Consider the following 24,930-nt stretch of genomic DNA (forward strand, 5'->3'; position numbering starts at 1 on the left):
GAGAATGGATGGGCGGGAAAGGGGCGGGGCTGAGCTCCCCGGAGAGGCGGGCCTCGGGTGAGGCCGCGATTGGGTGAGGGTGTAGTGGCTTCTCGCTAATTGGCCCGTTCTGAGGGGAGGTGGGGCCCGCTCTGAGGCGAGGACCCGCCCCGCGGTCGGTGGCCGCCCGGGTCGCGGAGAGGGCTGAGGCGGGGCGGCTATGGCGGCGGGGGGGCTGCCGGCGGCGGGCCCGGCCGAGCCCAACCCCTTCTCCTTCCACGAATTCGTCCGTAGCAAGGCCCGGAGCGGCGAGGAGGTGGGCGGCGCCCGCCAGGTAGGGCCTGGGCGGTGTCGCGGCTGGTCCCCGCCGCGCTGAGGCGCCTGTCCCGCGCCCACCTCAGCTCCTCTGTTCTCTCCTCCGCAGGCGGCGCGGCCCTGCCCGAGTCTCGGCCCCCTCTTATTCCCCGATCTGGTGCCGCCCGGAGAGGCGGAGGACGAGGAGGAGGAGGAGGAATGGAGCGGGAGCTACCAGCCCTTGACCGTGGAGCAGGCCCATCTCACCACCGCCGGCCTCGCCTCGCCCTCCGCCGGCTCCTTCTTCTGCGAGGGGCTGGCAGGTAGCGAGGACCCGAGCGTAGCATCCCTCGGAGCCCCGCCGGGGCCGGGCTTTCACTCCCTGCAGCAGCCCAGCTACGAGGAGGTAAGCACCTCGGCTGAGCTCCCGGCACCTTTCTCAGGGCAGACACAAACGCCACCTGCGGGCTCCATCTTCTGTCAAGTGAGCTCTGAGCTGCTTGTGTATCAGGTTGTTAGAGAAGCTTGGTGTCAGCCTCCAGTGTTACTAAAGTGTGCTGTCAGCAAGGGTGCCACACGTGGCAGCGTGTTGTTAGAGATGCTTGTGGAACAGAAGTAGGTCTGAAAAATTGCTCTACAGCATGTGTCAGATTTGGTACCTTGTCTGTCCTACTGCTTTTGGCATGACCCAGGGGTGACTTCCTTATGCTCTTCCCCCTGGGGTCATATTAATTTAAAAATAACAGCGTTTGATTAATCACATCTGCACTGGTTGCTTGGTGCCACGTTTCTGTGCCCCACAGGGTTAGTGAAGTTAAATGGTTTTGAGAGGGGAAAACTAGCTGGAATGTAATAGAAAGCGCAAGACTTTCCAGCACTGGAGTTAAAGCTAAATATTTCTTCTGATACTGGTCTTGGAGTGCTGTGTTGTTGTGAAACCACACCCTCATTTCTAATGAGAGTTTTTATTTTTTAGCTAAAAGAAGAGAATGCCAGTTTGAGAAGCAAGATCAATAAGCTTCAGATTTTCTCTGAAACTCAAGCAGACAAGTGCGTAAGCCACAGTATGGGGGAAAGTAACCACATAAGCAAGGAGTTGTCTTAGAAGAGGTGCTCACTGGAAACAGTCAACGTCTTTAAAGAAGAAAAATGTAGTTGAAATCTATGCTATTTATTAAAAAGCTTTAACAAACCTGGTTTTCTTATTGAAAAAGGCTTGGAAAGTAAGTAGCAAGCTGACATCTGATGAGTGTGTTTGTGTGGCTTACGCTTCCTGCAGTTTAGGTGGTTAGTGAAAATGAGGGTAGGGCTTGACAGGATCCATTTCATAAAGATTCGGATTAACAAAATAACAAATCTTAATCTCTCTCCTTTGAAGCAAGAAAAGCATTTTTATTTTTACTTGTGAGCAACTTGATATTGAGAGACTTGAATTTCCTGAGGTTAAACAGCCCAGTGACTGATCTAGGGTGGCAATTTCTTAAGGTCCTGTCAGAATCCTCTGTGCTTCACTGCTCTGTGCAGTGAGGCAGCTGGTACTTCTATGGTGATGGGGTAACCGTTTGTTTCAGAATTACCCTTATCTCAGCTGATTGTGAACAGCCATGTTTTCTGTCTGGCCTTTCTGCATTCAGCTGTATAGTTCCCGTTAATGCTAATGGATGTTGAACAAAGAAATCCCCTGAGCCACAGCCTAGAAGTGTACTTCTGTGGGAAGATGTAATTTTTCTGATAACATGAAAGAATGAGTTTCTTGATCCTTCCCCAGAATTTTCTTACTAAGATATTTAATGTTACAAGTGCTTGCTGAACATTGTCTCCTGTTTTTTAAGGATGAGGAAGCTTGAAAAAAAGCTTGAGGAAAACAAAATTAAAGAAGAAAAAGAAGCACAGGATTTGGAAGCAATGGTGCAGCACGTGGAACAAAATCTCCAGCTGATGACTGTAAGTGTTGGCATTTGACATAGCAGCAGAAGCTTGTTTGAAGTTTCTCTAGTTCCGTTCCTTTTCCTTCCTCCTTCAGGAGAGTGAGGGAAGGTGAAGTGATTGCTTCACCCTTGTGAGCACTAAACAGCTCTGCCATGGGTTCACTTTCTTCCCTTATCACAAGACTGCGTCTCAGTCCAGAACTCCTTTCATTGCCTAGAATAAGGGAGGTCTTTGCAGAAATACCATTTTTGGATTCATCAACATCTTCAATTGCTTTTTTGCAGCCTTCTGAAAACACCTCACCACAACAACTAAGAGTTGTTTTTCCTGCTTGCTTATTTATACCGAGTACCTTTTCCTCTTGCCCACGAACAAAATTTAGTGGCTAGATGTGATGGACTGCACTTGAAGATAATAGAAAGGAAAATTGGGGAGGAATCAGCTGATCAGATGGGCTAGGGGCACAATCCCCATCTTGGAACATGAGGTGGTATAACACAAACCACATCAAGTTCTGTGCTGGAATCACGTGTTCCTACGTAGCTCAAACTGCCTGCTGCGTCCTAAGCACTGCTGTGATCTTTAAATGATCTTTATTCTATTTCAGAAACGGGCTGTTAGAGCAGAAAACAGTGCTACAAAACTGAAACAGGAAAACGCGTTACTTCAGGTACGAAGCAGCATTCTTAAGGCCTTGCTGAATGTATTGAGAGCAAAAGCATACACCTTAAAATTGAGCCTAGAAAAAGGATATTGAAAAATTCCAACTATGCCTTCACTTTTCTTAGTGAATGCTATAGAAAGTATGCTAGACTAGAACGCTTCAGCTCTACACAGACTGTTAACTTTGTCTCTGGGGTGTGTGGTACTTCACTTAAAATTTTGCTGAAGTTTGATGTGATGTTCAAATGCTGTTCGATATTTGGGACCTATGAACGCCGTAATGCACCAGGGTGTTTGGCTGTAGGATGGTGCCTGACAATGCTGCGTGCATTTTCAGTTTTAATAGAGACTTCCACGTTGTTTTCTGTCAGAGACTGCTCCCCAGAGCTGGGAAGATGTTCTCTCTAGGCAGTCTGGTTACAGGATCTATTACTTAGTTGCTGTAATACATTGCTGTCCAAATGTATTCATTAGTTTAATTGTAAAGTATCTACTGGAGTTTTGTGGTTATTTTCGTATGAAGTTTTTGTCTGCTTCCTCCCTAGGTTCAGCTGAAGAATTACAAGACAGAGAATGAAGCTTTGAGGCTGGGCCAGTCGGCAAGTCTGGCCGCGGTGAAACAAAACGCAGACATCGCCTTACAGAACCTTCTCACGGTTATAACAAACTCCCGCTCTTCAATAAAGTGAGTTGTTTTGAGATCACTCTCCTAACACTATCCCCAATGCTTGTCTAATTACTACAGCTAAATGTCCCCAGTGGGGTTTTAGGATTGAAACTCTTGATTCTTACATTCTGTACAGCAGATCAGCTAGTCCATGTTCTTACCTGCTACGTATTTTCCTCCAAGTTTAGGTAATAAATATAACTAGAATGTCCAAGTTGTTTTTTTTTTTTAACTTAATGTAAAGCCATTATACTTAGACTCTCTAAGTCTCTTATATTTCTCTTCAAGAAGTGAAATCTTCAGTCTAGATGAATTGCTTCTTGAAAAAATGTCATTGTGTGGGTAACCACCACACAGCGCTGCTTTATCCTGTCCTCAGCCTAATGCTGTGCCTCTCCCGCCTTCCAGGCAGCTGGTCTCCGGAGCAGAATCGCTGCAGCTCGTTGCTGATCTCCTTAAATCAATAGACAGAATTTCTGAAATGTCAGAAGATGGACAGTAAAGCTGCAAAAGGGACTCAAACCGAGAAGTTTGCTTTCATGCAGAAATCGTTACTTAAAAGTTACTTTCCGATACTCAACCTGGTTACGATGTGCAAAGCTGCTGTGGAACTGGCTTCTCCATCTCCACCTGTTGGGCAGCCACAGCCGCCGGGTTGCTAAAACCTGAATCGACAAGAGTACGTCCCTTTTTTCCTGCTAGACGGGGACGACGGCCCCTCCTGGCCTCGCACCCCGCATTCCTGCGAGCCCCCCTACGGTTTTGGCTGGGACCCCACAAACCCCCCCCCGGCTTTGGCTGGGACCCCCCTTGCCTTTATCTCCCCATCAGGGTGTTCCTGGCCGCAGAGGGAAAAGGGATTGTGGGGCTTTCGAGCGGGGCTCGGCCTCCGGAGGCGGTTTGTAATCATCCTCATGGCGGCCGCTGTGTGACGGGTTTTGTGGCGCTATTAAAGGCCGCGGAGGTGGCGGCACGGCCGGGCTGCGGGGGCTGCGGCACCGGGGCGGGGAGAGGGGACCCGGCGGCGTCCTCGGGCCGGCCACGTGCGCCAGCCTCGCCGCGTTCGATTGGCTGGGCGGTGTCACGTGAGGAGGGGCTCAGCTGACCGAGGTGCTCAGCGGTGATTGGGCGGAGGGCGAGGGGGCGGGGCCCGCGGCAAGGCAGTGCGGCCCAGGCCCGGGAGCCTGCGGTGTCGCCATGTCCCGCTGGCCGGGCCCGGCCGGGGCCCCCCCCAGCCGCCCCCCGGCCGCTGAGCCCGCGCAGTCTCCCGCGGCCCTCGACCTAAACGCGGAGCGGGAGAAGATCCGGCGGGAGATCGAGGAGCTGGAGCGGAGCCTGGAGCCCGGCGGGGCTGGCATCGAGGTGGCCGTGTCGGACTCCAGCCTCAGCTCTGACACGGGTACGGCGGGGCGCGGGCTCGCCGCTCTCCAACCTCCCCCCGCTGCTTCTGCTCCTGCATTAAGTTACTGCTCTGGCTCTTGAGATGCGTGTCTGGCGTGACGGGGGAGAGGCTCGCGTCGGTTTTGTGTTAACCCCGCCATTTCTGCCAGACGCTGCGCACAGACGGTGCTGGGAGCGAATTTTGGAGGTCTTGAAGCAAGGCGTCTCCTCAAGGCTTTCCTTAGCAATCGTCCTTGCAGGAGAAGCCTCTTGCACCGGTGTTTTGCGTATTTTCATGATGAAACCCATGGCAAGCTAGCGGGGAAGGTTGAGAGGCCATCACGCCTCCTGATGGAGGTTTCTGGTCAGGGCGGGTGGTAACGAGCTGACTCATGAAATGCAGGAGCCCATCAAATACTGTCATTAGTTAATTCCCAGACGTTTCCACGCCGTCTGAATGGACAACACAAACTCTGCTGTGTGAACCACTCCATTTTGCAGGCTGCCTGTGCTTCCTAAAACTAATTCCTCAAAGCAAAGAGGGTGTGGTAATAGTTGGTGTATCTATACTTCTGGTGGCTGTCACAGTTGCTTCATCCACCTGCGTTTTGATTATGCAAGGCCGAATAATGTACGTCAGAAGCCTGTAGCCACACTAAATGCAAAACCAAATCTTGCTGAAGAGTGTGGATGGGCTGTTAGGTGTTTACAAATTTAATGGGTTTTATTGGGTTGGAGTGTTCACTTGCCTGCATACTCTGGAGCCTTTGTTTTACTGTGATGTATAGGACTAAGATGCAGTTTGATTGTTGCTGTAGTTATCAGGAGCAGCTCATTTTTCCTACTGTAGAACAAAAAAGTGCGTACATGGCATATAACTGATACTTTTACTTGACAATATTGGCAGTATCCAAACCCTCTAATTGTCACATCTGAGATATTATGTGGTGCTTTATTCTGTATGCTTTAATTGAAAAGTCTTTGGCTTTGAAGCTTTCCTTTTTTTTTTTTATCCAACGGTAGTCAACCTTTTTGTGTTTTTGTTGTCTAACAGATAATGGTGAAGATGAGGACTCAGATTCTCATGCTGAAATGGTAACCATTTTTTCTTTAAGCATCTTTCCATCTGTCTGTTGAAGGGGAATTTCACTCTGTTCTGCAGAAATCTAGGCAGCTGGCTTGGCTCCGTAGCTTGGGAATGATTAATAGTAGACCTGGAGGTTTGGTTAATCCTGCCCAGGACTTTGTTATTCATGTGTAATAGAGAGATTTCTTCCTGTGAAAACAAATGACAGGGAGCAGAAGCCTCACTGCTCTAGTGCTTGCTGATCTCCATCACTGGAAACACCAGCTTCTGGGGAGGTCGCAGAGCAATTGCGCTTCAGAAAGAAATCATCAGCTTGTGATCAAGAAATCTTTTACTTCTTTGTACCTGAAGAGTACTGGGTTTGTACATGAGGGGAAAATTCCTTTTAAGACTTTTTACAAATCTGTTTACCTTTGGTGTTGTTTTAAACATAATATTTTCTCAGACTTCATATAAAAACATTTAGCAGAGAAATATCTTAAGACCTGTAGAGCACAGTGAAGGAGTAGCTAGTTTGTGAAGACAAATCTGCTGGTGCAGATTGGACCCAGGTGCAGAGCACTTTGATGAAACAGTCAGCCCTGCTTTGTGTCTGAAGCATGTGGTAGTAGGCCAAGGGAAGAATTGCTTCAGTAGAAGCACAAATGAGGTGGAAGTTTGAAGGGGTGGTTCTGAAGTACAGATTTAGCAGGTTAAGAGAGCTCCTGTGTAAAGTGCTACTATTTTGCAATTTGCTTACAGTTCTGTGGTTGATGGTGCAAGACCAGGTGTTGGTGAAGTTTGGGGTCAGACTTTGGCTCAAGTAGCAGCAGGCTGAACTCACGAACAGGGCGGGCAGAGCTAGGCGAGGCTGGTAACTCTGCCTCTGGGGGTATTCAGAACAGCTGCCAGGGAGAGACAAACAGTTAATGTGCCTCCAAATCTTTTGAAAATCAGTCTTGTAAAATAACAGAAGGACTGATTTATGAAAATAATTATGTTACATACCTGCTTTTAAAGCAAGCATTTTTCTGCCTTTTTTCCCTCTCTTTTCCTTTTTTCTCCCTTAAATACCTTATTTGCTTCAAGGAAATGGAAAGAGAAGATGACAGTAGTGACGATGATATTGAAGGTAGTCTGCCACAGGATCCAGAAACATGTCTGCAGATGAACCATGTGTACCAGGAAGTTATCCAGGAAAAGATTGAGGAAGTCAAGCTTCTCATTGCACAAAACAAAGAACAGCAGGTGAGCAAAACAGGAGTAAAATGTTCATTCCCCTGCCCACCAAGCCCAGTAAAACTTTCCAGGACATTCCTAATCCATCACAGGGGCCAGTGGAATCAGCTGCAGCAGTTGTAGTCCCTTGTTCATATGCTGGTGCGGTTTGCTTGGCCAAGAAACAGATTCATTTTCTTCATGGCAGTTCAGACCAATGTCACTTGACTGGCCTTTCGAATGCCTTACCTGACTGATGTTTCCATGCTTTCTTATCACCAAAAAATGCTACCGCTAGGGTATCTTATATTTTAGCTTGTTGAAGCAAATGAGTATTTTTTTAATCATCTGCAGTGTACTGTACAAACTGAGGAAGTTCCAAATCCCGTCTTTAATGTGTACGCTGATTTACAGTCTGATGCTGCAAATTTGAACCCTACCTGGGATGTTTGGGATGGCTCAGCCACTGCTCTCTGAAATTAGGAATTTGAAGGAGACACTGATACTGTTTAATTGATTCTTGTATTGCAGAAGGAAATCATGTGCGAGCTTGGTGGTCCAAAAATAGCAAAGGCAGGAGATGGTAGAAATCTACCAGCAAATATATTTTTGGGTCACTTTATGAAGCCATACTTTAAGGATAAAACAACAGGAATTGTAAGTAAATATAACTAGGTTGCATACTGATATGTTTTTCAATGGCAGATTTAAATTGTAACTGTGTTAAAACTGTTATGTTTCTATTATGTAACTGTGAGTGTCACTCCTGAGTTTGAATTCTCTTCTTTTTTCTCATTTGTTACTTACCCTCTTTTGGAAATATGATTGGCTGTGATATCTGAAAGCAAGTTGTGAGGAGTGGCATTCCAGCCACGGGGCACTTGAACATTCTTATTCTCAACTTAACATTGATTGTTTGTCTTCATCTCCATGATCCAATTCCGTGCTGTTGTTTAAAGTACTTGTTGAAATCTGATTGTCCTTGAAACTGAGTTTTCTGAGGCAACTGTCACTACTTTTTTCATATGTCTTCGCAGGGTCGCTAGCAAAAGGAGATCTTGACTTTTTGTTGTAGCTGTCAACTGTCACTATACATAGATTAATATAACATTCAAGTAATGACTGGTAATTTTTCTATGAATTCCTAGCCAAGTTTGTAGTGCATCTTAAGTAGGTACAAACATGCGTAATACATGTCCCCACGTCCAAAATGCTTCTTCAACCATCAGCTAACGTGAGCAGGCCTGACTCTGAGCTGAGAATGTACCATGTAACCATGGACAAACTTACTTGCTTGAAGTATCTATTTGCATTTGTTTTCTTATGTCTTCTGATGTATCTGTGAGCTAGTGCTAGTAAAGGTAACTTAGCACTTTGCATAAGTTTGAGGTACCAGTCTTTTTGTAGCAGTTCATGCTAGAGTTCTAAGAAGAAAGGACAATTTTTCTGGGTATCTGACTCTTCCAATATATCTAACCCGTCTAATCTTTATTAGGGCCCTCCTTCCAATGAAGATGCCAAGGAAAAGGCAGCTCAAGGCATAAAATCCTTTGAACAACTGCTTTCCACAAAATGTAAGTAAGTCTGTGCTGTTCAGTGTTCTATAAGAGCTATAACAAATATATATATTCATATTGTTAGTTCCCCCCCCCCATTTGCAGTTAAACATCAGCACTTCTGATATTTTATACTTGACTCTACCAAAAAAAAAGTAGTTAAAAGTAAAAGGGATACTCTGTAAATTGTTTCATTGAGTGGTTAATGACTCGCTGCTTTCATTTGCATTTGTTTTGATGCATCATATAACAACATCCTGTGAGCACTCCAAAACCAAATGAGATTCAGTGAGAGAAGTTCAAGGGACACTTACAGCTCTGGATGGTTACAAACACCTGGGTGATGACCTTTACTGAGATCTCTTCAGAACTAAAACTGAGCAAGAGGCTGTGACTTGCCCAAGTCAGACGTGCCCTTAGTCATTTTGGTGGAAAATAGAATCAATTTACCTAGCCTCTGGTAGCTACTTTGCCCGACAAAACTGCATAGCTAATGAAGATGAACTGTTATTGATGACCTGGGGGATACTTTAACAGTGGTATTGAAAGCAGTGGATCTCTCTCTTTCTTGGCAGTGATTTTGCACTAGTGTTTGAATGCTTGATTACTTTGTTTTGTCTAGGGAAAAGCAGAGAGAAGACATTATTGCAGAAATCAGTAATAAGTGACCGCTTGCAGCGCCTGCTTCAGCCGAAGTTACTGAAGTAAGTACTATGCAAAAATCTTCTTTCTCCTTATGAGAACGTTATATATGAAGGAAGGAGAGGATATATGTGGAGATTTTACCTTCCTTCTCGTGTTAAATGCGATTCAGTAAGGTTACAAATCACAGCAGAGATGCTTTGACTGTCACCATTGAGCCTGGGAGACCACTCTGAATTACAGCAGTGGTCCTCAAACTCCCCTGTCCTATGGGCACCAGTGCAGAGGATGACACTGTTGTAGGCAGCAGCATCTTTCATTCTTTGTTGACATTTATATAATCTGTGTGTGCGTGTGGTACCAAAGAGTCTCGGACTGCAATGTCCTGACTGTAAGCAAGAGGTTACAGCATTTGGTTGTCTGCTTGATGATTGTTTTGTGGGTATCTGGCAGGTGGAGAGGTTTTGTTTTGGCGGTGTTGTGGCATTTTATGGCCATCTATTTCTGCCCATTGATGCAGTGGTATAACTTAAAATAGTCTACAGAGCTTAAAGCTGAAATTGTGATATATAGCAAGTATTAATGGTGTGTCCGGCGAGAGATTTCTGTGCCTGGAGCTGGTCTTTGTTGCTGTTGCAGCAACCATTGGGTCTCTGTAAATAGCGAAATGATTAATCTGAGACCTGTTCTGGGTCAGTGATTTGCATTGAAGGTGCAAAAATAGGACAATGAGTGTGCTGTGTGGGAAAACCTGGAAGAACAACAGTTTTGTGTAATGTGAAAATGAAAGGAAGGAATGACACTGATGGGGAAACAATCTTTGCCGTATGTCTTCTGATGCCATTGACCTCATTCCCATCTGGTCATATCAAGTAATAATAAAAATGTCTTTAAACAGGATGAGTTATTGGAATCAGAAACTGGAAAAAGTCAAGACTGAAATGGAGAAACAGATCTTGGAAAAGCAAATCAAAGAAGTAGAGCAAGAAATAGAGGCAATTAAGTAAGCAGTCTTCTTTTTATGTTCTTGGTGAAAATGGAAGTCTATTCTTGGTATTTACCTCTTAAAATTCCCTCCTTCCTGGAGTGTTTCTAGCTATGACATTTGGAGAAAGCTTTATTTGTTTTGGCTTGCAAAAAATTAAGTGCTGTTCAAACTCTGCAGAGCTGTAATCTCCTCAGTTTTTTACTAAGAATTGTGTTTTGGATCTCTGTATACAAATGTATCTATACCCAATGTAGAGGTGCTGCTTTAAATAGCTCTTGATTTAACGACAAGGAAGCAGAGAGCTTAGTAGTTCTGAGCCTTTGCTCATTAACAGGTCCGGAGCAATGTATTTTGATTTTGCATTAATTGTTTCTCTGGCTAAACCAACTTCATCTTGAGGGGACTGTTTTTCAAGAAGAAACATTGTTTTGGGCAAAGTTACAACATAGGGCTCTCTAACATACTGAGATAGTAAGTGTTCAGTTCTTGTGGAAATCAGTAACGGGTGGGAGGAGTAAGATGAACAAGATCAGAAAGATAAAAGTGACTGTTTAACCATTTAATGTGGTTCGTTCTTTCTCCCTGGATCTTCTGTTTTAGCCAACTCCCAGAAAGTGACTTGATAGGAAACAGATTTGATGAGCATGACTGGGAGAAAATTTCAAACATCCATGTAAGTTGGGAGATCAGCTGTTCTACTACTTCTTATATCTGTGTCCCTTCTCTTGAAAAACTACCTGACCTGGTCTAGTTTGCATCTGCTGTTCCCATCATGCATTTCTTGAAGTTGACTGTTAATGTGATCTCAACTTGTTAAATTTGATGATTTAATTCTGGAAAAATTAGCAATAAGACTTATCTGGAATGCAAAATACATTCCTTGTATCAGTGTTCCTGTCTGTCCAGGTATTTCAGTGCCAGCTACAGGACAAAACAGATTTTTGCTGTTTCTTTTAGTTTGATGGACAACGTAGTTCGGAAGAACTGAGGAAGTTCTGGCAAAATTGGGAGCATCCAAGCATCAACAAAAAAGAATGGACTGAGGAGGAAATAGAGAGGCTAAAGAAGATAGCTGCTAAACATGGTTATCTGGACTGGCAGACAATAGCCCAGGAGTTGGGGGTAAGGTCTTCTGAGCTCAGAAACAAGGGGTGACAAGTCAGTTAATTCTGACTTAATTGTGCCTCGTGTCAGTTTTTCAGAAAACAATGTTAATGTTAATTCATTGTTAATTAATGCTTTTCTGAGAAGTGTTCAAGAACAGTACCAAAAAAGCTTGGTACTTTAGCCTTTCCCTCTTGCTTTTTGTCCTCGTAAATAACCAGTTATCTGTGTATCTCTGTTTTCATTGTATTAAGACAAACAGGACACCTTTCCAGTGCTTGCAGAAGTATCAAATCTATAACAAAGATTTGAAAAGGAAAGAATGGACCAAAGGTGAAGATCAGATGCTTTTAGAGCTTGTTCAAGAGATGAGAGTAGGAAGTCATATCCCATACAAGAAAAGTAAGTGACCTACAAGTGAAAATGCCTTTCGTTCACCTGTAATTTTTTTTCTTTCATTCTCCCAGGCTTATGTCTGTTAATGTTTCTGCATACTAGAGCACCCAGCCTGCTCTGATTCAAGGAATTAATGAAGTTTTATTTCCTATGAATGTTTCCATTTCCAGGATAGTCACAGTTCTGCATTTTCACCTTACCTTTCTAGCCTGTGATCTAGCCAAGGCACAACATTGCTGTGGCTCATCTGAAACTACAGATGTACCGATTTCTAAACCCCTCTGTTGATGAGATGAATGAAAGAGCTCTCTTTATCACTGCTCCCACCAAGGAAATTTGCCTTTCCTGTACCTACCTGGGAGCTTCATTAGATCAGCAAAAACTTAGTATCCTTGGAACCTTTATCCATCGTTGAAATTGGCTGAGACTTGTAACAAGTACTGATGGTAGTGTGAGCTTTGGGTTTCGTAGCAAACTCATCAGAGTTCTTCCCTAGAAAGGCAGTATTCACTCATGGCCAGCTGTTCTGGTGGTTTTCAGTGCTGTGCCCAGAAGCCTTTTCTAGGGGGTTGGTACTGCTGCTTCTGCTCCTCAGAAGTGTGGGAGGCAGAATGACTAGCGAGGGACGGAGTTGAGAATAGTAACCAAGTATCTGGCATCCTAAATCCAAGCTTGTGAGTATAACCCCTGGTGTCTTGAACCTGTCAGATATGTATTGGAGCTGAAACCTTTCCTAGTTCTTTGTTGTTGCAAGATGGATTGTTGGGTCATCACGTGTCTGGTATGGATAATGCCCTTATAAATAGTAACATTTTGTGTATGCCATGCTCTTTCCGTTCTTGTTGTGTACCACTGTTTAAGTACTTAAACTGAGATTAAAATGCTGCTTGTGACAAGCCATTGTTTGAAAATATTGCAGTTACAATGTAAGTAAAGGAAGAAACATTGTTTGCAACAGCCTTTAAAATATATGTTTGCATTTCTAGTTGCTTATTACATGGAAGGAAGAGACTCTGCTCAGCTGATTTACCGATGGACAAAGAGTGTGGACCCCAGTTTGAAGAAAGGACCCTGGACACCAGAGGAAGATTCTGTAAGCTCTGTTCTCTGATGCGTAGAACTGCAGGGTGCAAAAGGTGGGAAGGTTGGACTGTTGAGATGTTGCATGGCTATATACATCCGAGCTTTAACAGTGGCACAAAGGAATGTAAAATGGACCAAGGTGGACAGTTTACAAGTTAAGAGGGCTTAGAAACTCCTAAATGCTTCTGTTCAGAGATTTACAGCACAGTGGACACATACACAGCTGCTTCTGTCTTAGGCCTATCAAGATTATTACTGATGAGAATTTCAACTCTTGCTTTCTCTCATTAACATAGATGCTGTTGGCCGCAGTTAAGAAGTATGGAGAGCGTGACTGGTATAAAATTCGGACAGAAGTGCCAGGGAGGAGCGATGCTCAGTGCAGAGATCGGTAAGTACGCTAAATGCAGTAACTCTACTCTCAAGTGTATTACACAGACCCAAGATGTAAATTATTTTAGGAATACATTTGATTTGCTTAAACCAGTGTCACCTTAAGAGCTGTTTTGTAAAGGTGGTTATGGTCTAAATATAGTCTCTAACATTGCCTCCATGTAACCCTGCATTTGTAATTATAGAAGTCAAAAAGGTGAAATTGAGTTTAACAAGAGAACAGTACGCTGTTGCCTGTGGTGTGCTGCTCCCTCAGTATAGCTGCCTGCAGGTTAGCAGAGGTTGGGAAGGATGTTGTTCAAAATAAAGCAAAGGGGTCATTAAATGCGAATGAGCGCATGTAGGGAGAGAAGGTTGTCATCTGTGTATTGTCTGTGCATCTCTGAAAATGATCTAGTCAGTGACTCCCTGTAACTGAACACCAATAATGAGCTGCTGAGCAATTTTCAGCTTTGGACTCCAGGAGACTCAGAGTACAGTGTGCCCTAATTTCAATGACCCGTTTTATGGGTGGCATGATATTTTTTGAGAACAAAGAGATTGTAGCTGTGCTGTATTAAGGGAAAAGGGATGGGACCCCTTAGAAAAAGGAAAGATCTGGCAAGGAATGCTGGTTTAGTTCAGCCTCAAAGCATGCAGTGATGATCAGAACTGTACAAGCAGGATTGAATGTTCCTTACTTAAAAGTTTTCGTTTTGAAGGTACTTAAAAGCATTGCACTGTGATGTAAAGAAGGGCAAGTGGAATTTAGAGGAAGAGGAGCAGCTGATCGAACTGGTTGAAAAGCACGGCCTGGGTAAGTGTTTCTGTGGCTTGATCTTTAGAAGTTTAGAGAAGTAAGTATTGTTAAGAAATTCATCGTTTAAGTTTCCTCCTCTTTTATTTTAAGCCCTGCAGCTGATACTAGCAGGCTCTCCTTCATATTGATGATTGTAACTTTTCCTTATATTGTGTTCCTGGAAATTCACTTATTGAGGGATTGTGTAGTAAAGAGCTTGGTAGCCCTGTTAGGAAAGTGTCAGAGCTATGACAGTTTAGAGGGGTCAGTTCTCCTCTAAACAGCCTGTGAAATAATTCTCTTATTTTCTTTAAGACAACCTTCCTTAACACCTTAACAAATAGAAGCTTTTCAGCATTCAGTTTAAGCTTTCTGCTAAGCACGCTCTTACTGCTACAAAAGAGTGTGTAATTCTGCTAGGGTTTCCGTTACTGGTTCATTTCCTAGTAGTTTCTGACTTTAGCTGAGTGTATAGTGGGGCAAAATCTGATTGAAGAACACAAATGGTTATTAAGGTTTTGAGATCCATTCATCTAGTAACTCTGTTTCTTACACAAGGAAATGTACAATACACGTGTAATGTTCTGCACTGAAAAGGCCTGTCTCTCAGTTTGTTGCATTAATAGGTATGCTCTACTCTGCATCCTTTTTAGGTCACTGGAGTAAAATAGCTTCCGAGTTGCCACATCGGACTGGCTCCCAATGTCTAAGCAAGTGGAAGCTCATGATTGGGTCTAAGGTATTGTACAAAATGCTGCTGTGTCACAGTCTCATCTCTTTAATGAAGATTCTCTAAAAGTGAAATCCGGTGAAATAAATACAAAAATTAACGTTAATCTTACACAATCAACACTTTTGTCAATGGATGTTCATGGTCTGATTTTCTGATGCGTTAAAGCAGCCTTTGTTCTGAAGGTCTGAAGTTAATTTGCTATATATTTGTATATTATCCAGCATTTCTTTACTGCCCCGAAGTGCTAGTAAGGATGGGATATACCTGAGTTTTCATGTATGTACCTCACGAGTTGCCAGTTTTGGTACCAGGCACTCCAGAAGTTAAGATCATGTTAAGGATAGTCCTGTTTCCTGGCAAAGCACCTGCCCTAGGGAAGGATTCATGGAAGCCCAAATGTGTTGAGATAGGGCACTATACTCAGCTTGTACTTCCATGTGCACCTGTTCTTAACACAAACTTGTCTTTATCTGTAGCTTTTTCTTTGCCTATAAGAATCTAAACCAATAAAAATCTGTGTCCAAAGGTAATTGTCACTTGTGCTGGATTTAGTTAATCTTAGCAGAAGTAAAGCAGAACTATCCATTTTGAAGTCAGACTTTACTGATAGAACACTGCCCCATAAAACTTTTGAGAGATTTGCAAGTTGAGGGTGAACACTGGCTAAAACTTGTCTGTGCTTTTTTTTGACTGAGAAGAAAAGATCTAGGCCGACAAAACGCCGACATGTGCAAGAGAGTTCCAGCTCTTCGGAGAGTAGCAGTGAAGACATAGAACTGGACTTAGCAGACAGCTCAGAAGAGGAAAAAACAAGCAAGGAGGAGTGTGTGTTTCCCAGCATTGATCTGTGGATACCGACACGGACAAATATGCAGGAATCAAACAAAGGAAGATACCAAACTCCATCCCTTTTCTGTCCTGTGAGTGCTGATGCAAAGACTAGTAGCAGTGAAGGTCCAAGTGCAACGTGTGATGGAAACAAGGACAGAGCTGCTGATAAATCGTCAGAGTTGAACACCCTCCTGAGGGGCATGGCACGTCCACATTCAACAGACATCGTTGTGAAGAATCCAGTAGAAGTAATGACCAAGGTAAATCCTGGGATGCTCAGTTTGTTCTTGATGGGGTTGGAGCTTAGATCAGAAGTCACAGGGAAGTGCAGTTGCTGCAGTAAAGAGAATATCTGATGAGTAGATGGCAAAATCTTTTCTTGTGCCTCTGTTGGCTGCTTTCTCACTATGCCATTGGGGGGGTGCTGTTGCGAACTGAGCGGTGGGCTCAAACCAGAAATTTCTAGCACTGCCTCCCCATGCATTACCTACAAAATAGCTGTGTTCTTTCCTACCCATAGTGTCACAGAAACAAAACTTTTCCTATCTTCATAAAGAGAATTGTCCAGTGAATTGTGGTGTCTCCCTACCGTGGTGACTAGGGCATATACGCTTAAAGTTTGGAAGAATTAAGTTACTTATACATCTGTATCTGGTTCTGAGTTGGGTTTTCACCCCTAATCACGCACTGAAACAGTACAAACCTTCCTAGCACATTTTTGCAGAAAGATATTCCTTAGCAAAATATTAAATGTCAAAATTTCTATGTAAGTTCATGTAAGCAAAAATGTTCTGAATTTGTGCTAAAAATTGCATGTGTGCCCTAGACTGTGGGATCAGTTGCACTGATGGCAAGTTTGTTGGTTACAGAAGTGGTGTGTTTTGGGGGTTATGGTATTCAAGGGTTGCAAGAGCTTTAATTTTGATTACAGACACAGCATTATTTTACTAATAGAAGTTTAGGGAAGAGCCAGTGGCTTTTTCAAACCTCTTGTCCCATCCCTTGTACTGTTAACCCAAAGAATGCAAAGAGAATCATCCAATAAATTTTGACCCTCTGTGTGGGCTTCTGTAGCTACTTCACACAAAGGCTTTTTCAAAGTGGAGATTTGGTGTTGTGACAATGCACAAGGACTAGAAGGTAAGGTAAGCATCTGTGCTTCAGGGGTGATTTAATAAGATACTTCCAACAGCAGGAATGTTGGAGACTTTTGTACCTTCTGTGTATAGCCAGTGCAAGTAATTTTCTAAGAGATACCTTCCCTTTTATCTCTTCTTGTACACTTTGTTTTAAGGCTTCCAGATGTGGAAAGCAAGTGCTACAGGTTACCCTGGAGAATGTGAGAAGAGTATTAAGAAATAACACATGCTTTCAGAGGAAACTCGTAAGTGCCTTTTCTGCCTTGTCCACTCCTGTGATGCGAACACTGCCAGGCTGTATTTAGTGGGAAATGTTTTTTGATAGAATCACAAATTTTCTTGCACTGTAGTCTCAAGAGGAAAAGCTCCTAATTTTTTTTTCTTTCATAACTGCCTCATGAATAGTTTGTCCTGGGACTAATTATGGTAGAACCTTCCTAATTGGAACTATATGTATTTGTTCACACACAGCAATCAAAGATACTAAAACCTTCTGCCGCTGTTTTAACAAAAATATCTGGAGTTAGTACTTCTGTTGGCCAGAAGCTTCAGGGACTGCAGAACATCACGGAGAAAACTTACCGTCAAGAGAGAGAGCGTTTGAGAAGAATGAACCTTGACAGAAAGCTTCTAATGGCAGTGACACCTTGGGTGGGCAACGTACTACTGCCTTGCACCTTGCAAACTGGGAAGATGGCTTTTCATCAGACAAAAGGTAGTGGTGACCCATCAAGGATAGTACTCTCCTACTTTTTGTCCCTACATTCTGACATCTTCTAAGTGAATGCCCAGCTGATTTTTGATATTGGACTTTTTTTCTAGCTGATTCTATTCAAGAGAAGCTTAAATCGGTCAGTCTTGTGAGCACTCCTCTGTTCACACTTTTCATTCAGGTAGGTTTTACTGTCTTATTAGCATTATCTGCTTTCAAACAGTGATAATCTTTATTTCTATATTTGATGGTTAAATAAATGGTTTATCTTTGTTCCTTAAAGTAATCACCTAATACTGGATTAATCTGACCTCATGGCTTGCATATGATGTTACTTAAATAAATCCTGCATCCAGAATCTAATACTCTGAGGACTTTTTCTGTAAGTGTGAAAATGTCCCCAGAGTCTTGTATGTGAAGTCTCTCCCATCCGTCTTGTATTGTTACTGGCTCTACCAGAATGTTTTTATTCTCAATCAAATTTTAATGAAATCCTCGTCTTGCAGCTCTTTCAGATTGATACCAATGGCTGCATGAAGGTTATTCGTGAGAGAAGGCTAAGGCAGTCAGAGCTGCTTAGGGCTAATGCAAGAAGGCCTCAGCAGGTATTGCACATGGTCTGTTTCTAAGCTTTTCCCATTTTTCATTGTCCGTGGCCAGTGGGGCTGTTTGTGCGTGTGTGTTACCAGTTTGTTTTAGTTCAGAAGCATAATAAAATGTATAAGATGTTGGTAGATGTGGGTTTGATTCACACCTGTGCTGTTTTAATGATCTTTAGATATCTCAGAAGTATAATTTAATATAATTTTTTTGGCAGGCTTCCCAAAATATGGAGACTTCTTCAGGTACTTACCAGAACATTTATTTTTATGATATGCGAGAACTTTTCACTTAATTCATCACCATTACATTAATGACCAACTTAACTGAAGGAGAACTTTTGGAACAAAACTACATTGTCATGCGCATTTTTTGCTAGCTCTTGGATCTTTCAGTTATTGGCTAAATATGTTACCCTTTGGTAAGGACTGGAAAAAATACTGAAGGGCTGGGGGACCAGTGGCTTGGGACCACCAGTTCTGTAGACGATCACTGTTACGCTCTTCCCCAGCAAGGTGCTGGCTGTAGGTTGTAGTGAACATGCTGGCACCGATCAAAACCCCAGTTCGTTGTTGTCATCCTGGCTGGTGCAAAGTGCCAGTGTAGTGTTGACTAGTACAATTTCTCCTGTGCGGTGTTAAGGTGCATTCCTAGCCCATCTGTGATTTCTGGGGAAATTTACATCATTACTGAACAAGTGGTAAGCTTGTTGCATCAGTTATCTGAAGGGTATCAGGATGGGGCTTGTTTAAATCAAGACTTGTTGTAGGAACTCTCACAAAAAGGAATTTTGCTACTTCCTATGCAGGGTACTTGATGCTTAATAGATAAGGAATGGTTTTTGAAAATACTGTTCAATCTTTTTTTTTTTTTTTAATTTTATTCCCCTCCTCTATAGGCAATTCATCACAATCTTCTACTCAGAAGAACTCCCGAAGGGGCATACCAAGGAATGCTGTCAGACCTGTTGCGTTAAAAGCAAGGGAGACTGCTGCTGCTGTCTCTGAGAGCAGCGCCCCTGTGGTGCAGGGAGCTCCTCCAGCCCAAGTGCAAAGGCAGAAGCCTAAAACTGTCTCAGAATTACTGAGAGAGAAGCGGCTAAGAGAATCCCGGGCTAAGAAAGCGATGCAGAGGACAGTATTTGTTGCCCCACAGATGCTGGTTTCAGGGCCACTGATAATCCAGCACCCACCACAGCAAATCATTCCTTCTGCACAAGCAGAGAGCAAATCTGCAGCAGCTGGTTGTACAAACAGCCAAGCACAGTGTGCACCAGCTCCATTGCCAGCATTTACGTCTGTTGCAGGTTCAACTTCTACCCCTATTGTGCTTGAAAACCATTCCTCATCAGCGTCAGAAACTGGGAAAAGCCCTGGTTCCCCACAAGGGGCAGAACAACAATCCAATAAGGAGCTAAAAGAGCAAGCTTTGGAAGGTAGCTCTGAAGGAGGGGTTTTTCCAGGTGTGAATCCAGCTGCAGCAGAGAAGGCCCCAAATCAGGGAGGGTGCAATGGTCAGGTCCTGGCTGGTAGTTCAACTTCAGTAGTGTTGCAAAACCAAGCTTTTGTACCACGTCAAATTACAGTGGTGCCTGTTGGCATTGAGTCTGGCACCAACAAATTGTCTCTTTCCGCACCAGTTACCTGTGAACTGAATAGTAATGGACCACAACAGAGGCCAGTGAATCTATTGCCCACTCTTGTAACTCCACAAACTGGTTCGCATTTGATTCCCAACAGCATTCTGCCTTTCACATGGGTGGTGACGCCACAGGCTTTGCTCCCCACCACTGTACAGGCTGTGGTGAGTGTTCCCCAAGGACTGCCAACTGCTGCTGTGAGAAGCCAATGGCAGACAACTGTGACTTCCAATGGCAATGTCTCGAGCTTAGGAGTGCCTCCTGTACCAGCTGGAGCAAGTACACCTCATCCCAGCAGTGCAGACACAAAAGCACCAAGTGCCCAGGTAGCAGAAGGAGCACATTTGGGAAAGACAGCTAATCATTCCATAACTCCCTTACCTGTGACCTCAGTGAGTCCTGGAGGCACCACATCCAGCGGTTCTTCTGCAACGCCGGCATGTTCAGGTGGCTTCTCCAAGGCTTCTGACTCCTCTGCAGCTCAGACAGCTCTTCCAGTTGATGCACCAACCCTGCATGCTGTGCTGCTGCCCCAAACACAGCTACCTGCAAGTACTCAAGGATCTGATTCACCATGTGTGTTGAGTCTCACTAGTTTGGTAAAGAGCCATGACTCCGTTACAACACATGGATCATCTTCCAATCCAAGCACAAAAGGGATTGTGCTCCAGCCAGGAGATCCAGTTCCTGATAACAATGTCCCAAGGAACTCTGATGGCTTTGCTGCACGAGCATTGAAAAATAGACTGATTGCCTCAAAACCTCCAACTACGCAGCCTGCTGACAGTCCACCCCAGCCAACCACTTCCAGTGCAGAAAAGAATCTACTTGACTTTACCCTGATTTCCCTTGAAGATGAGGGGTTAGTGAAGGAGTGGCTGAATGGGAAACAAGGTGTCCAGGTACCATCACTGCAAACCAGGTTGCCTTATTTGCCACCTTTTCTGTGTAACTTAAAAGCCCTCTCAAAGCTGCTTCTGCAGAAAGCAGCTCTAGAACAGCAAGCGGCATGTCTTCTGCCTTCTGATGCCAGTCAGGATGAAGGTGCTGGGGTTGATTTGAATGCTATCAAAGAACTGGTTCAGCAGAAACTTGGCAATAATCCCGCTTACCTCCTACTGAAAGCCAGATTCCTAGCAGCTTTTACACTCCCAGCTGTACTAGCAACTCTTCCTCCTCCAAAAGTGACAACAACTCTGTCAGCCAGCAGGAAGCAGTATGAAGAGAGTGATGAAGAGGAGTGGCAGAGCGAGAAGGAAGTGTCTGAGGAAGAGGAGAGTTGTGGGAATGAATTAACAGGTGTACGGTTGGATGGGACAGTTGGTGATGAGCCCGGAGACAAAGATGCTGATTTACTAAATCAGGTAAACAGAGGTGCTAGGGACTAAAAGCAGAAAGTTACTGCTGGCTAAATATTGCTCCCAGTGGAATCCAGGGTGAAATCCCCACTGTTCTTAAGTGTAGCAGAAATTTGGTCCTTTTGAATGAGCACAGTTTTGTAGCTGATAAAAGAAAAAGCTCTCTAGCTCAGCTGGGAACCCATAGTCCTCACAAGGATAAAAGCCTGTGGTTTATGTAGCATGTTAAACTTGATGTGATATCCATTTCTAGAAACTATCGAAGCTCCCTTCATCTTACAGTTTATAATCTGCTGTACTGACTCCTGTATTTTTGAAATCAGGCCCTTGTTTTTCATTGTATGTGTTCTTTAAACCCCAATAATATCAGGGGAATTGTGTATGTTTGCCTAAAATCAGTCTCTGATTTTTTTTTTTAAGCTAAATCCATTACTGCTCAGCACTTTTTCTTACAGAACACGCCAGGAAGTTGTGTAGCTCAAACTTGCATTTCAATTCATTGTGGCTCCAAAATAAACAAACAAAACAGTAGTGAATAAACAAGGTAAATGGCTGTTCGTACAGAAAGATGGCAAAGCTGCCTAAAAATCACAGCTTTCCCATAGTAAAAGCCAGCAGTTATCTTTCTATTCTGGCTCTGACTTTTGGGTCAGGGCCAAGTTCAGTGTAGTTTAAACTGTGAGCAGTTGGTCCAAAAGTCAACAGGAATTCCCCACTGCCTGACAGTCTTACTGCCAACCTCTGGCCTGTCTCATCTTCACTAGGCTCCCTCCCGCTCCCTTTATTAATGCTGCAGCCAGGTTGTTTTCCTGGTGCTTTTCAGTGAAAAGTTTGTGGTAGGGGGTATATTTCATGAGAAATCAAAAGTTTATGTTGACCTGTGTTGTCTGGGGTATTGTTCGGCTCCAACCGTGAAAGCTAAAGCATCATTTGTGGCCAGCGTGCAACCTCTTTAACGAATGGTTGTGCCTGCAACATCAGTAATGAACGGTTGTGCCTAAAGAGAAACTACAGTGGGAATTGCTCTAATTTGGCAGTGGTAGCAGAAGCAGGAAGAAATGCCAGTGTTGGCTGAAGGTTTCACTCTGAAAACTGGGATGTTTTGTGCTTGTTGTGACTTTGGTAATAGAGTATTGTTGTCCCACGATTAACATTGAAGGAAGATTGTTTTTAAATCCTCTGAACTCCCAAAAATAAAAAGATCGCTGAAGGGGGTTTTTTGCAAGTGTGCGAGCTCTCATGGTGTTGATGGTCTCTTCTGCTGATGTTGCAGGACATGGGAGCTGAAGAGATTGCTGCACAATCTGCCTTGGACTCTGGCGCTGATGTGGCTGATGCCAGTGCTCCTCAAATCAGGAGAAGTGCTCGCTTCAGGAAAAGGAGGAGGATTTGAGAAGGAAATGTGTTAGTAGCTACTTTGTGAATCTTGTATTTCTTGCCTGAGAAGAGAACCTGAAATAAATTTGTCTGTGGTACAGCTTAGACAATGAATTATGACCCTAGGAGAGGACTAGAATTATCTTGACTTTTGTTCCTTTAGGACACAAGAGTTCTACAATCACCCGTTAATCATAGACTAAGACTAATACTTTGACTTTCAGGGGGAGGGAAGGTTGATGTCTGTGTGCTAAAATTACATACAAAAGTCATGAAGTTCAAATGTTTGGCAGTCTTTTAGTCCACGCTGCTGCCTACTGGTATTATACCTAGTTGGTAGCACTCTACAGTCTTGGCTGCTAAAATGAGACTAGTTTAATAATAGAGGGTTGTAATTTGTGGAGCAGGAAAGCCTGGGCAGCTACTGCAGAAAAGAGGGTTTGTATGTGTGAGTGCTAAACTCTTTTGGCAGAAGCCAAAGTAACTCCTTGCCGCATGTTCTAGCGGGCTGGTGGTAAGGTGTCCTTTCTCTGGGCTGTCAGGCAATCCTCTGGATCTGGGCAGGTAGTGGCAGCTCTTTGCATAGTTTGCCCTCTGTAGCCTGGCTCACGAGTATTGAAGAATAGTATTAAAAGCTGGTGGGTACTTCATTGGCGTTTGTCTTTAATACTTCATCTGTGAACAGATTTGTGGGGTTTCTCCCGCCCCCCCCCCCCCCCATATGGCTTCATTTTACTATATGTATAACAGGATGGCTTCTATAGGGTACAAGTGTGTGACATCTTAATATCTGTTGACACCTTTGGTGAAAGAGACCAAATGAACTTGAATGCTGTTTGATTTGCGTGATTGTCAGATAAGACTCTTGGGGTTTTTTCTTTAAAGTTGGTTTTAGAAACTCCAAAACGGCAGCTTCCCTATAAAAGTGCTGTGACTAATACGAGCTGTTTGTGCTTTGTTACAGGAGTCTCTTGAATGAAGTCTGCCATCCTACATGGCGGTAGGAGATACTCTTTGCACTAGTGACTTTTAACACTTAGAACAAGCTGACTAGACGGACCTGGGGAAGAGAGGAAAATGGCTGGACTGGTTTTCCCGTCGCCTAACAAAGTCTTCATCTTTAGTTGCAAATAATGAAACAAAATGACTGGAGGGAAGTCTTTCAGGCATAGAGCAATTCCGTTCTCTTTCAAACTAGCACCTGCCATAGATGCCGTGGGGGAAGATTGCTGGAGATCTGGGGAAACCAGCAGTGGTGGTTATTTATTTTCTTTTTGTGTTAGCCCCTATTTATGTGAATGTTTAACCATGTTCAGAATATGTTGTTCATTGGGTGTCTTTTTTTAGTGCTGTGACAGTGGCTTTGCTTGACAGCTAGCTGAATGCTGCTGAACAAGCAGCAGATTAATTTTGTATCAAAATGAGTCTTGAGTATTTGTTGAAATACAGATGTTTTATTTTTCTCACTTAAAATTACTGATGTCTTCTGTGTTTTGTTGGGGTTTTTTTCTGGTAAACAGTGCTTTTAATAACGTGTGTATGATTGTGATTGCTAATGAGAAAAATGAAGTTTGCAAGCTGCATGAAAACTAGGGGGGAGGGTGGAACATGAATATGCATGTGGCTAAAACTGCAGGATTTAATTAGGCTTGGATTCTTTCTTGATTCTTCCATAGCCTGCCTCGTACAGCCATTTGCAAATCGCTCAACAAAATCTGGTTTTGTCATTCATGAAACAGCAATTTCTGTCTTAGGTGCAAAGTTAGCTGAGTCAAAGCTGATAAAATCTAGTGGGGAAAAATGCTGCAGAAAAGTTTCATTCCACTGCACTGGGTAAGCTTCCTGAGAGTGCAGTGGTGAGTTTAGAGCACTGGGAGGTGCAACTCTTCCATGAGGACCCTTTAGGCAGAACTGGGGTCACAGGACAGTGGGTATGGATGTTGCTGTAATTGGGTGTCAAGACATTATGGAGCAAAAGGAAGGATTTTGAAATGGCTTTCCTCTTACAGTGTACTCTTTTCCATAAGCCAGTATAGATAACGTTTTTCGAAGAAATGTGGCAGCAGCTCTGCGTGCTGTTCACCACAGGGCTGTTACTGTGAGGCACTGGTAGCAAATGGGATCTGTGTTCTAAATGATTGTTGTCCTTTGCAAATGCTGCTCAAGAGATGCCCTTGTAATCTTACTGCTTGTGGAAAAACTTGGTATTTTAAGAAGAAGCTTTAATCCTGAAAAAAGAACAAACTGATCTGTTGCTACAGAACAAAAACTCCTGAGGCTAGATTGGTCAATTAGCAGCCATTCTGATTACCTTCAGCAAGGGCATAGCTAACAGAGGTACTGTTATCTTTTTTTTTTTTTTTTTTTTTTTTTAGTGTAAAGCTAATTTAATGCCTAACAAGAAG

The 24,930-nt window shown here is 43.6% G+C and overlaps 2 protein-coding genes across 5 annotated transcripts; both read left to right on the forward strand.

Moving 5' to 3' along the window:
* The first annotated feature begins 121 nt into the window (after positions 1 to 121).
* Positions 122 to 4,505, forward strand: ENTR1 (endosome associated trafficking regulator 1). 2 transcript variants are annotated; one of them, XM_075772459.1, is made up of 7 exons: positions 122 to 313; positions 404 to 679; positions 1,250 to 1,323; positions 2,106 to 2,217; positions 2,810 to 2,872; positions 3,411 to 3,550; positions 3,941 to 4,505. In XM_075772459.1, exons 1-7 carry the CDS (start codon positions 200 to 202, stop codon positions 4,032 to 4,034), a joined length of 873 nt encoding a protein of 290 aa, XP_075628574.1. In that variant the 5' UTR covers positions 122 to 199; the 3' UTR covers positions 4,035 to 4,505. The 2 variants fall into 2 exon arrangements, with proteins under 2 accessions (XP_075628574.1, XP_075628575.1); XM_075772460.1 differs by having other exon boundaries at positions 123 to 295.
* On the forward strand, positions 4,069 to 23,629 carry SNAPC4 (small nuclear RNA activating complex polypeptide 4). Of its 3 annotated transcripts, none has more exons than XM_075772458.1 (23): positions 4,069 to 4,211; positions 5,967 to 6,007; positions 7,068 to 7,226; positions 7,728 to 7,853; positions 8,692 to 8,770; positions 9,375 to 9,456; positions 10,293 to 10,397; positions 10,983 to 11,055; positions 11,340 to 11,504; positions 11,741 to 11,888; positions 12,869 to 12,975; positions 13,262 to 13,356; positions 14,060 to 14,154; positions 14,790 to 14,875; positions 15,568 to 15,960; positions 16,995 to 17,084; positions 17,311 to 17,554; positions 17,662 to 17,732; positions 18,058 to 18,168; positions 18,369 to 18,396; positions 19,050 to 21,154; positions 22,422 to 22,552; positions 23,490 to 23,629. In XM_075772458.1, exons 2-22 carry the CDS (start codon positions 6,005 to 6,007, stop codon positions 22,539 to 22,541), a joined length of 4,485 nt encoding a protein of 1,494 aa, XP_075628573.1. In that variant the 5' UTR covers positions 4,069 to 4,211; positions 5,967 to 6,004; the 3' UTR covers positions 22,542 to 22,552; positions 23,490 to 23,629. The 3 variants fall into 3 exon arrangements, with proteins under 3 accessions (XP_075628573.1, XP_075628571.1, XP_075628572.1); XM_075772456.1 differs by lacking the exon at positions 4,069 to 4,211 and adding an exon at positions 4,660 to 4,931; XM_075772457.1 differs by lacking the exon at positions 4,069 to 4,211 and adding an exon at positions 4,660 to 4,931 and having other exon boundaries at positions 18,058 to 18,156.
* Positions 23,630 to 24,930: the final 1,301 nt, after the last annotated feature.

This window comes from Balearica regulorum, chromosome 20, assembly GCF_011004875.1.
Source record: "Balearica regulorum gibbericeps isolate bBalReg1 chromosome 20, bBalReg1.pri, whole genome shotgun sequence".
Lineage (NCBI taxonomy): Eukaryota > Metazoa > Chordata > Aves > Gruiformes > Gruidae > Balearica > Balearica regulorum.